This window comes from Loa loa (genome assembly GCF_000183805.2).
Source record: "Loa loa unplaced genomic scaffold supercont3.73, whole genome shotgun sequence".
NCBI classification, from domain to species: Eukaryota; Metazoa; Nematoda; class Chromadorea; order Rhabditida; family Onchocercidae; genus Loa; species Loa loa.
The window spans coordinates 201,373-214,516 of record NW_018108253.1 but is presented as its reverse complement, the minus strand read 5'-3'; the positions used below and the strand labels follow the sequence as shown (position 1 = coordinate 214,516).

General features: G+C 30.5%; 3 protein-coding genes across 3 annotated transcripts in view; 2 read left to right on the top strand and 1 right to left on the bottom strand.

Moving 5' to 3' along the window:
- Positions 1 to 2: 2 nt before the first annotated feature.
- On the bottom strand, positions 3 to 624 carry LOAG_08157 (hypothetical protein; the record flags this gene model as incomplete). Its single annotated transcript, XM_003143689.1, has 2 exons — positions 3 to 149; positions 463 to 624. Coding segments are annotated over 2 exons (309 nt in total), but the record flags the coding sequence as incomplete, so codon positions are not given.
- An 8,254-nt stretch (positions 625 to 8,878) lies between these two features.
- On the top strand, positions 8,879 to 9,248 carry LOAG_08153 (hypothetical protein; the record flags this gene model as incomplete). The annotated part of the gene is made up of 2 exons (XM_003143688.1): positions 8,879 to 8,936; positions 9,184 to 9,248. 2 exons carry the CDS (start codon positions 8,879 to 8,881, stop codon positions 9,246 to 9,248), a joined length of 123 nt encoding a protein of 40 aa, XP_003143736.1.
- An 861-nt stretch (positions 9,249 to 10,109) lies between these two features.
- LOAG_17423 (CBR-BBS-1 protein) overlaps positions 10,110 to 13,144 on the top strand; it is a gene marked incomplete at its 3' end in the record, with an annotated part of 5,590 nt that continues 2,555 nt past the window's right edge. Inside the window, exons 1-7 of the mRNA XM_020450086.1 lie at positions 10,110 to 10,152; positions 10,328 to 10,577; positions 10,740 to 10,937; positions 11,126 to 11,405; positions 11,554 to 11,696; positions 12,189 to 12,344; positions 12,570 to 12,687. Of these exons, the coding sequence (XP_020306293.1) occupies positions 10,329 to 10,577; positions 10,740 to 10,937; positions 11,126 to 11,405; positions 11,554 to 11,696; positions 12,189 to 12,344; positions 12,570 to 12,687 (1,144 nt within the window). The 5' untranslated portion in view covers positions 10,110 to 10,152; position 10,328. The remainder of the gene's footprint in view (positions 10,153 to 10,327; positions 10,578 to 10,739; positions 10,938 to 11,125; positions 11,406 to 11,553; positions 11,697 to 12,188; positions 12,345 to 12,569; positions 12,688 to 13,144) is intronic.

The window sequence follows — 13,144 nt, the reverse complement described above, 5'->3', positions numbered from 1 at the left end:
CGATCGATAGCGAGGAAAAGTATTGTAACAGTTGACATATTGAATGAGTAACAATACAAGAAGATTGACTGATAACAATTCACTCGTTTCATGATCGATTTGTTAAGGAATATTTCAATCGCTTTCTTCCATTCATGTACTTCGCTTATCTACAAAATATGCTTCGATCACTCGGCGATCGAATATGTTTTGTTCAATGGTGCTAAATACTTTGACATAGATTGTAATCGAACCTACGATCGGATCGATCATCCGAAAGTGTTTTAAGTTCCAAATCTTTTCCTCTAAGATGTAGTTCTGCCATCTTCAGATAAGCTCATAAATGCAAATTATACATTTGCTCAACAATATATTTACAGAGTTGATTGTTATATTATAGGTTCAAATTCATCGATGTATTGTGTTTATTGCGAAAGTCAGTTTCTATTATTTTCAGAAGTAAATGAGCGAAAGATAAATTACAGAGTCGAAAATTGCGATAATTGCCACCAGTAAACTATTCCGATTCCGCAATTCTTTGAATTTCCATGTTGCATAAATCAAATTCAAATTGCCAAGCATACCTAGAATTAGCAGCAGTACCATAAATATTGCTACCGATGTCAGGTTCAATTTTTTTTTCTGGAAAATGTTATCAATTGAATCTGTTCAACGATCGGTATCATCCTGTACCAAATAAATTAGTGACAGAATTTTCGAATCTTCAGCCTTTGGACCGGAGCCTTTGGACCGTTCCTTTATCCTAAACAATTGATCCCTTCTTGTAAATTGTTTTGTTGTAAATTATGTGCAGAAGAAGACAATGAGAATAATAATTTCATGTTTTTTCTTTTTTTTTTCAAAAAATCCATCAGCTATGTCGCCGACTTTCTTCAACCGTGACAAAAACTGTGGATTCTTACTGTCTCTTTAGTTGGTAGTACCTCAAATTTGGGTAATTAAACCTTTTATTACAATAAATTTATTAATGCAACAACGAACTTGCAATTATGATCGATACAACAAATTAATAACGAAACACTAAGAACGAAAAGATTAAACCACGCCCGATGTCCTCCAACCAACCGACCTGTTGAAACGCGTTTTTCGAAATGATTCTTCAATTTTTACTTTTTTTTTGTATGTGCTTATAGCCATGTCACCTTATTCCCTTTCCCCATATGCAAAAACATATTAGCATATCGGAAACATTTTTATCAATTCAAGAGCCAAACTAAGACTGGAAGTATAGTCACGTTTAGAATTGAATATCACTGTCTTTTTCCTTCAAATTTTGGTGGTAACAATGCTAATTTTGTTGTCACTTAGAAGCTCGAGGGAATTATATCGTATTGTTTTCAGCCGAATTTTCACAGCGATTTATTTTTTAATCGATTTCTTTTTTAAACTTTGGTATATTTTTGAAAAGTAAAAAGTTTCAATAAACCCTCATGTCGTTAATTTGGACTAAAACTTTGCACAACGTTGGGAGAAATGTGGAGAAGTATGTTACTTCAAGATAAGTAATCCGGGCAAATAATGAGAATAATATTGCTCCAATAAATAAATAGGCTATTCAAAATCCGAAAAAACATAAACATGATTTCAAGCTTTGCAAGAACTCAATATTTTGATAATGGTGATTCGTAATTAGATATCAGCGAAACAACGATGACAATTGCAGTGCTTTTTTGAGTAGACAGAAACGGAAAGCAAAGCTCAAACGAAATGACATAGTTTCGATTTGTAAATTATTATTAGGAAGTAAAGATTTAGAGAGAATGTTGGAAAATATAAAATTTTAGGGAAAGAATGAAGAATAATGTATTTTTGGGCCATAGTACATTGACTAGTAGAATAGATCCCGGAAACCTGCACTTTGTTCGTTATTGAGAATTTTCCGGAATATTTCTCCAGCATCCGGCAAATCTGTGAGACGAATTTTGGTATGTGATTGAATGAATAGGAACTGGCGAAAATATGTATCAATATCTGTTTTATTTTAAATATGTTAACCGATCGATCTATTTGCGAATTAATTGATTTCCAATATCTTGTTATTGAAAACTGAAGTTCGAATGTCCTTCTTGGAACGTCAACATTAGGAAAAAAACAAAATTGCTCCATCCTATGTTTCTTCATTCAATGTACAGAAGTTTGAAATAGAAAATGGAAATGAAATACTTTTATTTGTATCCTTCCTTATCAATGGTCAGTTAATGACACTGGTATTTATATCATTCCTTACATTGATTTTAATAATTACTGGTTAATAATTACTCAGCTTTGGATTATTTATCACCAATGGAATTTTTTTATTTCCATAGTATTCCGACTAACTGATTGATCAGTAGCCTCACACGATGTATGATTATGAATTTTCTAGTAGAAAATTCATAAGGTAAGAATTCACCAAACAAACGATTAGTTTAATAAAGCAGTTGTGGTGATAGGTAAACGCTGTATGTAAAAAGATAAGTAAGATGAAATTATATTGATGTGTGGGACAGAAGGACAAAGTAACTTCATATTCCAAGTATGCGATTTCCAATACAATCCATTTGTCATCAGTTTTTTTATTGTTTTTACAAAACAAGTATTAATGAATATTCTTGCTAGTTTCTGTTCAATTAATCGTATGCCAAACTTCGTCTCCTAAATCTTTTTCCCCAATAGTTTTGTTCGAAAATGTTCCGGAAAATTCTCAATTGAAGGTTTCCGGAATCTGTTCTTGCTACTCCAATGTACTATCATGCTGTTCAATCGCCCAAAAGTACATTATCCTTCATTTGTCTCCAAAATCTTCAATGGCTAATAATAACTTACAAGTCGAATGTACGGTATCCTATAGCGCTTCTATATTTACATCTTCCGCTCTGTCTCCTCAAAAATGTACCGCAGTTGTCATCGTTGTTTTTACTAGTCATATCTGATCAGCTGTTTCCTAGGCTGGTGAATACAACGACATAATGCTTTCATCACGTTTCTCAAATCCATTAGTCAAATTTCTTCTTCCTTCTTTAACTCTTTCAAGTGGGCTAAATCCTAAATCCGATCTTGCCAAATTAGAACAACATTCGCTGTACTTCATTTCCGCAGCTATAAGCAGAAAACATGAAATAATTGTTCAAATGATAGCAGAACAAATTACAGATATCAATCACAAGAATGATAAAAACTATACCTGAACAGACATAGCCTAATCATGGAACTCTTTGAAAAGAAAGCTGTTAATAAAATTCATTTTCAACATTTTTTCAAAGAATAATTATAATTAACCTTAAATCCCCAGGAATGTCAATTCTTTGATAGTATCAGTGTTAATCATCTGAATGAATTAAACAAGATAATATGGTAATTGTGATGTAGGCACTTTTCTAGAAAACTGTTTCCCTCTGTTTGCATCATCTACAGATTCGGTAATATCCATTTAAGCCGGATATTGACAGACGTCATAAATTCAATCAAAATATCAGGAACTTTCTTCAGGCACTGATTACATACTGCCTAAGTATTCCGATTGTAACTCTATCCGCCTTTAGCAAGAATTACCGCAGAAAACAAAATGAGCCACATGAACAGAAAGTTTAATTAGTTTAAGCATCGTTTCATTAAGGTGAAATTTTCATATTCCTTTTTAAACTATGAAAAGAATAGCCAGTGAAGAAATAGGATTGATCGATCCAATTCTTGCCTCTTTTTAGCAAACATATCAAAAGTACAAGAACGCTGGTTTCATTGCTCATAATCATTGTTGACAATAAAGATGTCTTGCACTCCCTCTAGATCGTCGAAGCCTTGGAATGATATTACCTTTTCCACCTTCTTAGTACTTCCCTTTTCCTGATCCCAATAACAGTTATTTATTTTCGTGTAAATTTGCATCGACCAGTGCAAACGATTACCCACAATAATTTTGTTTTGTGAAATTTCTTCAGCTCTATTTGTTTTCAAAACATTTGTCTATGTAAATTCCAGCTAAGACAATAATCGATGGGAAGGTATGGTTTACATTGTTTACTGCTTGTTCGACATTTCTAAAACTTTTTCAGCTAATTTAATTTCATTATTAGAACTCGATGGAACGTTATCTGCGAGAATCTGTACAATCCAATAGTTTTAAAAAGCTAAAGGTTACAGCTTTCCGGGTCGATTAACAGTCTGAGTTCAAGAAATTTCTGAACTAATTACTTCATCTGTCTTCTTAATTGTTAGAACTACCATCGTTGTTATCACTTCTATCCTACTTTTGTGAGATGCTTATCATTCTAGGTATACTCAGCAATCATATCATTACTTGCTTTTTTGAATTTCAATTAGTTTGTCAACTGTCAAATACAATTAAAGTATTTTCTCAGTTTGTAATTATTTTTAGTTTGTAATTTATGAAAGTGTTTCTGTTTAATTTTGCTGGAAAATGGTGCGAAACCACTCGCAAATGGTATGTAAATTTACATCAAATTATACGCAAGCACGTCAAGTATGTGAGATATTTAAGTATACTTAAAGTTGCAAAACTTGAATTTTCAATAATTTTTTCTTTATGATAGCAATGAATTAGCAATTAATTTTTTAGCTTCATGCTGCAGTTGTACACATTGGTATGATTGTTGGCACAGTGATTTATGTCATGCATTGGTGCGGCTTTGTTCCTGTATCTTGAACGATCTATTGAAATTATGTCGCACCCATATCATCTCGCCACTTATGAAGAAATTAAATTTGTGCCTAAATTTCCAAAATTTACAAGAAAAAAACTATCTAACTTGATTTATAATCAATAATTCCTACTTTAAATTGTCAAAATTTTTCCAAAGACGGGAACTTTTTGGACATCAGTGCTGCTCGGAATAAGTAGACATGGTTTTTAACTCACTTAGAAACTTAATAATCTTAGAATTTCAAACTTTCTGTAAAAATTCAAGATGTATTCAATTTTGTGAAAAATTAAGAATTACAGAATTCCCTGCAAACAGCGGCAGCGGATAACTTGACCGAAAATGTTTCATATGTTCTAAGTGCTAGTTACATTGAGGAATTGCTTGATTTTTGTAGAGATTCGCAGGTAATTCTTAATTAATGGTTAAAAGTAAAGTAAATCTTGTAAATTTATCAAAAGTAAAGTAAATCTTGTGAATTTATTGAAAGTAAAAAAATTGTTACAAAGCTACGTACATAAGACCAAGAAATAACCAAGTTAAAAACTAAAATTAGAAAATGAATACTCGAGTAAAATCAAGATTATTGCAACTTGATAATCTTGCACTTCTCAATATCCATTTCCTTTTCGTTGAGGGAAAGTAAAGCTAGTCTCCATTAGTTGTCTAAGTTTCCGGAAGCAGAAAAGGAAAGGAAGTTGTTGAATAAATTGAGTAAAAGGTATTGCTTAAACGATTCATGCGTAAATTGCCGGTTGGCAATGTAAACAATAAGATCTTTCTGAATAGAGAACGATCCGGAAACCTGAAAGTTATCTCAGGACTCATCACACTGATTACTTTGTCCGTGAATAATCATTGATTACTCTATTGTCTCGCTTTCCCTCTTCCATCATATACTTTTTGCCGTCACTACTGTTATTCCCGTTGGTATGTATGTATAAATATCCTACTAAGATTGCAATATCAATGAAATTGTTGACGGACTTCCTTTTTTTCTATATTTAAATTGAAACTGTTAAAAATTCAAAAATTGACTTCAATAAATGATGGCATAAACAAATTTATTTGTAGCTTACCAAATGGATATTTTTATAACTTCAAGCATTTCTTCCAACTTCAATAACTAAAATTTCTAGGTTATGGTTTTGTCACACCAATTATTAAGGTAGGACGAATTATTGTTGTAATTTATGCTCTTATTGGTACTTGTTACAATAAGCGATATTGCAAAATTCTTTAGCTTCTATTTTATGCGCTTCCTTCCTAAGGTATCTCTTACTATATTAATCATTTCAACCATCATATTTAATTAGCATAACAAAACATATTCAATAAACATACAATCATAAGGCATTCGCTTCAAATAGCCAATGACCAATAATAATGACTAATAACCAATATTGATTTTCAATTTAAAGAAGGCAAATATATTGTAGTCAGTAACGGGTTTATGTTTTCTCGGATTTTTAATAGCTTAGTTTATGTTTTCTCGGATTTTTAATAGCTTATTTATTTATTGGAGCACTACTGTTCTCATTATTTGCCCGGATTACTTATCTTGATGCAACACATCACATCCATTTTTACAATTGGTTACAGTGACATACAAGTGGTTCTACAAACGAAATTTTTTGTTTTTGATTAAAAATTAGCATATTTCAGGTCGAATTAAATTATTTTTAGTGTACACAACAAAAGGTAACTCTTTTTTTTTGAGAAACCGGAAAATCGATAAAGTATGGCAAAACAACATCTCAGTTCATGTCAGTTGTGTACTACAAAAGATTAGGAAGAAGTGTAAATTCAAACTTTTCATAAAAAGTGATGATCGTCAGTTGTTCTTTAATCAAGAAACAATTGCAAAATTGCAGAAAGGTGTGAAGCAATTGATGGATACAAAGGCTTTTGACTTAATACCGTAATTAAATTTGAAATAAATCTCAAAATATACTTATTAAAAAAAATTAATTCCTTTCACACCCGTTCAAATGTCAACTCTTAGATTGAATTGAGAAAATTAGTAGGTGGCATTCAAATAGCAACACGTGAAGAATGTGTAAAAATGTAGAAATGATAAAAACGATACATAATAAACTGGTCGAAATGTACGGTAATCCATCGACAACAGTCATCTATTAAATTAAAATTCGATGAAAATTCACAGATTTTTATATCAACTTTCGCTTTTTTTTATTTTTATTTTAATTTTTTATTTTCGTTTGAAGGTAATGTTTGTGTATTTTGTCGTATTGGACCGATCGAAGTTATCATAACAAACTGCTCCACTTGATAGTGACACAATTATTGTTGACAGTGCCAATAGTGACCGAAAGAAATTTAATTGTGATAGAGCTTTCAACGAAAAAGCATACTCAATGTGATGCTTGCATAATTGTTATACAGTTTCTAAAACTTATCTACTTTGGATTTAACATAGATTATTCTAACATGCCTTTTAATACTAAATTAAAATTCAGTTTTCAGTTTTGAATGTCAGTATTCTTTTATATCTTAATTTCTTATCTCAAAGTAATTAATGGTCCATCTCGTAGTTTCTACTCATCTTTTATTGTTCAACAAACATAATTTCATTCCATTTAATTTTCTCATAAAAATTGTTCGTTTTTTTCTTTTTGTGACAAAAGTAAAAAGAAATAAAGGGAGAAAAATTGGTAAACAAACAAACAAACAAATACAAATATTCGTCAAATAAGCAAAAGAGGTGGAATTGTCAAAAAGGAAAGGAAAGTAATCAAAATTAGTAATCAAATGAATGGAATACTTAATTTTTGTACCAAAAAAGAAATACATTTGCAGATTTTTGCAAAAATTTTTCCAATCATAATAAATTGTATGGAAGATGATTATAATGTATACATATTTGCATATGGACATATTGGAAACGATAAAACCACATGCCATAGATATTGTTTGTTTATTAAAATTTTATAATATTTAATCAAAAAAAAAAGAAAGAAAGAACTCGATATTAAAATTTAGTGTGAATTTCAACCTATTTATCCTTCAATGTCATTCATTTTACAAAGTTATTATTTAGCTAACGCGTAATATTTATTGATTAGATTTAGAGGAAATAAGCTGGAAAATTGCATTTTTTCGAATTAATTGAAATTTGATATTTTAAAAAAGGAGTGAATTTGAAAAATTATTAGAATTTTCGGAGTTACCAAATGTATGTATATCGACGATCGTCGATTCATTTCTTCCAAATAGCGAAAGAAATGATATCGATTGATATCGATTACGCAATTTTAGTATCATTACTAAAAATATATAATGGAACAATATAATATATTTTAATTAAACACGAATAGCAATTACAGCTTGTTTCGGAATTTTTCAAAGAAATTCCAATTTATAAAGGACAATTATATTTTCAAATTTTTTTCGAAAATTCAAATTTGATGCTATTTTCTAGAAATTTATAGTCGAGCGGTAAGAACAATCTTCCAATACGATCGTTAATGATGGCATGTTGGATATTTCGGGCTTACTTATACTCAATGTAAGCACGTTGTAAGAGGTACGGGGAATATTGAGAAAAGGACGAATGAACTGAGTGAATAATTAATTAAGTAAATAATTAACCACATATTTCACTTTTTAAATGTCAGTTTGTCTATTATAATTGAGTCAAGTTAAAAGTAACTATCATTGTTTATTAAAGTAAGTTGAAACAGGTTTTTGTTTATCGTTTGTTAAAGTAAGTTGGAAGTAGCGACCAGTTTATTGCTTATTTAAATAAGTTTAAGGTAATATCGAGCAGTGTAGAAAGTAAGTTCCAAATAATTCGTCGACCTGGCCATTAAAGAGAGTTGAAATGGTAAGTTGTTGAGGTATAAAAGATGCTTATTATTAGCCTCATCATACTATTGTTTTTGATACCATATTAGCCATAGGATAAATACGACGTTGACAACGTTTAGATAACTTTATTAACAATTTTCACTAAATTATTTATCTTCATAATGATTACGGATGAAATTTAGAATTGTATACAAATATAAATACTGAAACTAATATCATATTAATTTCATATTAATATTAATCATATTAATTATATTTCATATTAATCCTATCAAATTCATATTATATTAATCCACATATTAACCATATTAATCCACAAATTTCATATTAATCCACAAATTCATTTACAGTTTTCAGGTCAACTAAATTTGATTGATTTGGCAGGTTCAGACCGAGTTAGCCAATCCGATATGACAGGTCAACAGCTTAAAAAGACGCAACCCACTAATAGATTATTGTCCGATTTAGGTAACATTGTCAGGGTCTTGCGCCAACGACATCAACATACTCCTTTCCGGAATTGCCAACTGATCCACCTACTCCCAAATTGTTTGAAAAAGCTGAAGCTAACTTTCTAAACGTTTGTCAACCAATTTAAACTTTTCGTCATTTGTTGCACTTTATTACTTTTGGACTAATAGCTGTTAGAATTATTTGTCTCATCTAAACTAATCTTGAAATTTCATTAATTAATTTTGAAAATTCTGCTGTTCAGATGAGGATAGTAAGACGGATGAGCAATTAGCGCCAGATGCAATTGCAATCCAGCAAGTAGCCTAAATTTCGCCGATAAACTAAGCAAAGTACAAAAGAGAAACTTAACCTCCAAAGTATCTCAAATTGGCTATGGTCACTACTAAATTGTCGATACCATTAAGACAAGAAAAGCATTGTAATTTCAACAAATATTAAAGTCTTTAACATATGAATAACTTATTTCAACTGATTAATTGAATGACTTAAAATAGTACCTCTTAACGGCTCGCATTAATGTTTCAGCAACATTGATACTTGTCACAATGAAATAGGCCTTTTGCTCTTACCTTTCATATTGAAAATTCGAAATTAATTTTTTGCATTGGGAATAAAATTAAAATTAATGTTTTCAATTCTGAGATAAAACTCCAACAAATATTCTGAGATAAAATCCAACAACAAAAACAGAAGAGAAGTAATATTCCTTGCAAGTATATGTGTTTTTTCTTTTTCTTTTAGGTTACATATCAAGTATTTTAGGTCACGTTTAGAACGTAGAACCAGTTTTTCTGCTTTCTGTGACTTTTGTGAAATAGATGAAAATAATAAAATCAAATTCAACACTCAGTATAATACAATAACTTTGAATGAATGTCTTGGCTAGTTTAAATTAATATAACCGGTTGAAAAGATTTGATAGAGTTTCACTTGATCAATCGATATTCTTTCTTTGGATTTAAATCATTGCCATTTTGATCTTCAAAAAATAAAGAGATCTTGAAACCCTGAGGTTCTCCTTTACTGGATTAATCAACAACTTGTTTTTTTAGCATAACCGATAATTGTGGTAACACCAAACTAAAGCGCAGGCAATCACCATAGTAACAAAATGGCAATATGTTGATGTGCCAGACATTTTAATCGTTAAAAATATACTATTTAATCGATTTGTGTAAGACTCCCATCATCTCTTGCAGTAATCAAAAATGTAAATGATTTCCTTAGAAAAAAAAAGTTTAAATGTGATATTTAAATAAGATCATATTTAAGTATTTTGTTCTTCAAGTAGTAAGTGTTGAGGAGAAACTTAGTGTGAGACTTAATTCGAGACTTAACGTGAGACCTGCGAGACTCAATCTTATCTCGAAATTTTTGAATTTCAGTATGAAGAAGAGTACAAGCACCAGTAAATGGGTGTTGGCTTTAAATGCCACATCTCTTGGCCTTAATACTCTTCCAAGTTGTGTATGTCTAGCAGATCTTCATGGTGATGGTGATTATAAATTAGTAATTGGTGATTTTGGTACTGAAAAATACGATATCCGATTGAAAGTCTTTCGAGGTTTACAAGTGATTGGTGAAAATGTCCTCAGCGATTTACCATCTGCCTTAGTATCATTCAATAATGAAAATGTAAGTAAATCAATTGATATCACTTTCAGGTAAATTTATAAATATTAAGAGTCTTTAAAAATTGATTTGATAACTTTGTTACATTTATTTGCAGCATATTCTGATACACTCTGAACAATCGTGATTGTAAAATTCTTTCTTCCAAAGTTATGTTCATTATAGGTACAACCCAATTTATCATCTTTAGCAGTAGCCTGTGGTCCAGCAATTCTAATTTATAAAAATTTGAAACCATTTTACAAATTCATACCGCCATCATTAGAAATAAACAAAGATGAAGCAGAAGCTTGGCGACATGTTGAAGCTGGTCATATCAATGCAATACAACTCCATGCTGTACTTGTAAAATTACTTCAACAGGTTTAAAATTTTACTAATTTTGTTTAAAGAACAAAAATAAAAAGTCTGTTGAAGTTCTATTTCTGGTGACAGTTTTTCTCATTTTCTTAAATTTGAGCAATCATTTTTCAGGTCTCTTCGATTATTAATTAAAAATGTGTAAAAGAATTCAAACATTGATGACGATAATAAGAGTAAGCTTATTGCAGCTTGGTGGCATGGAATTGACAACTCGTTCGCAAGCATTTCTAAGTAGCAAAGAAAAAGATCGTGAAAGTACACTTCAGCAATGCTTAAATAGTAAACTGGTTCATCAAAGTACCATAACCTGTATGACAACAATAAAACGATCCTCCGCAGAACTCAATGCTGTCGATTGCATCATTTGCGCCACCGAATATGGATATGTTTATTGTATCGATACACAAGCATTTACCATTTTGATACAGTATAAAATACCGGGAATTCCTGTGTTTCTATATGCTGCAGGTTAGCATATGGACATATAAACGTGTATTTAAAATGATAAAAAAAGACATTCAAATATTAAATTTTAAATTATTGATTGATATGTTAATCAAATATTGAATAAAAGCAATAGTGTTCCATAAAATTGATCATATTTCTCGTATTATAGGTTTGTATGAAGTAGACTATCGAATATTTGTAAGTACAAGAGATGCAGAAATTTTCAGTATCAAACGAGATATAAAATCAGTGTTAAATCCAATTATCACTATGACAGCTGATATCATCGGTATGGCACGCGTTGGCAAACAGGTCAGTGATTAGGTCGGTGATAAGTCGGTAGTAAAATATTAAAAAACAATTCGTCGAAAATCTTGATAGCATTGAGATTAGGTTGGCCATTGAGGCAAGAAAAAAAGACTAGCAGGATAAATTTCAAAAATTTTTTCTAGCAATATTCTTTTCTTAACTCGTCTAATAATGATGCAATATAAAGATTTTTATCAGACTAATCAGACTAATTAAAAAAATTTGAACTTGGTTCTTGTATGACCTGGTTATGGTACCATGATTACAATCGTTATTTTTCTTTCTTTCAATATATCGTTGATAATATAACTTTCAAGAATCCACAAGATACCATTGATTGATTCATTTGCATTTTCACGTCACATATAACACCAAAAATTGTCATCTTCTGTTATGACAGTTTACTGTTTTTTAAATTAAGTGGACACCTGAAATCGTTGAACACTAATGTTAAGTAGAGAATTTCAACGTGTATACGGTCAACATGAATTTCAGTTAGCGGTAGCATGCACCGATCAGACGATATCGTTTTTTGCCGCAAATGGAAAATGTCGAAATAAAATAAAACTGGACGAAACCATATGTGGTATTGATACTTTCACCTATGAACCTAAACAATACGTTGCTCTGTTAGTTGCGCTGAAGAAAGAGGTCATTTAATTTTTGTTTTAATTAAGAAAATTAAATTTCTAACTAGTATCTAGGCTTTAAATTAAGACCAATTAGAAAAGGATAGTGTAAACGCATCTCTATATAATTCGTTGTTCAGTAGTGGAAAATTTAATACACCTATCGTAAAATTTAATACACCTGTCGTATAGATACATAAGATTTACTTTTCTACTGAATTTATTTTGATTTAAAAATAAATTTCAGGTGAGGATTTATGATGAAACATCATTACTAGATCAAGAGAAAGTTGATCAACTCATAAACTGGATCAAATATGGACAGTTTGGACGTGAGGAAGGTGCATTGATTATTGGGACAGTAGGTATGTCTAAGCCTAGACCTTCCACTTGTTGATTTGTTCATTAAATCAATTACTTAGATGACTCTCACCTTCATCGGATTCTTTTTAATCTCATTATGATTTCATTTGATAATTTTTGGTATAATAATAAGAAACAATTAGGTAGATATTTGAATATCTGGTTAACTCAGAGAGTTAATCGTTGACTATTTGAATATCTGGTTAACTCAGAGAGTTAATCGTTGACTATTTGAATATCTGGTTAACTCAGAGAGTTAATCGTTGACTATTTGAATATCTGGTTAACTCAGAGAGTTAATCGTTGACTATCTAATTGTTTCTTATTACACCAAAAAAGGAAATTACCTTATTTTTATAAATTTTTATAAAAAATTATTTCACTCTATGAATAAGTTATCTTTTTTAAAAAGCAGAAAGAAGGTTAATGTTAGCAGAAGATCAATGTTTATGAATATGT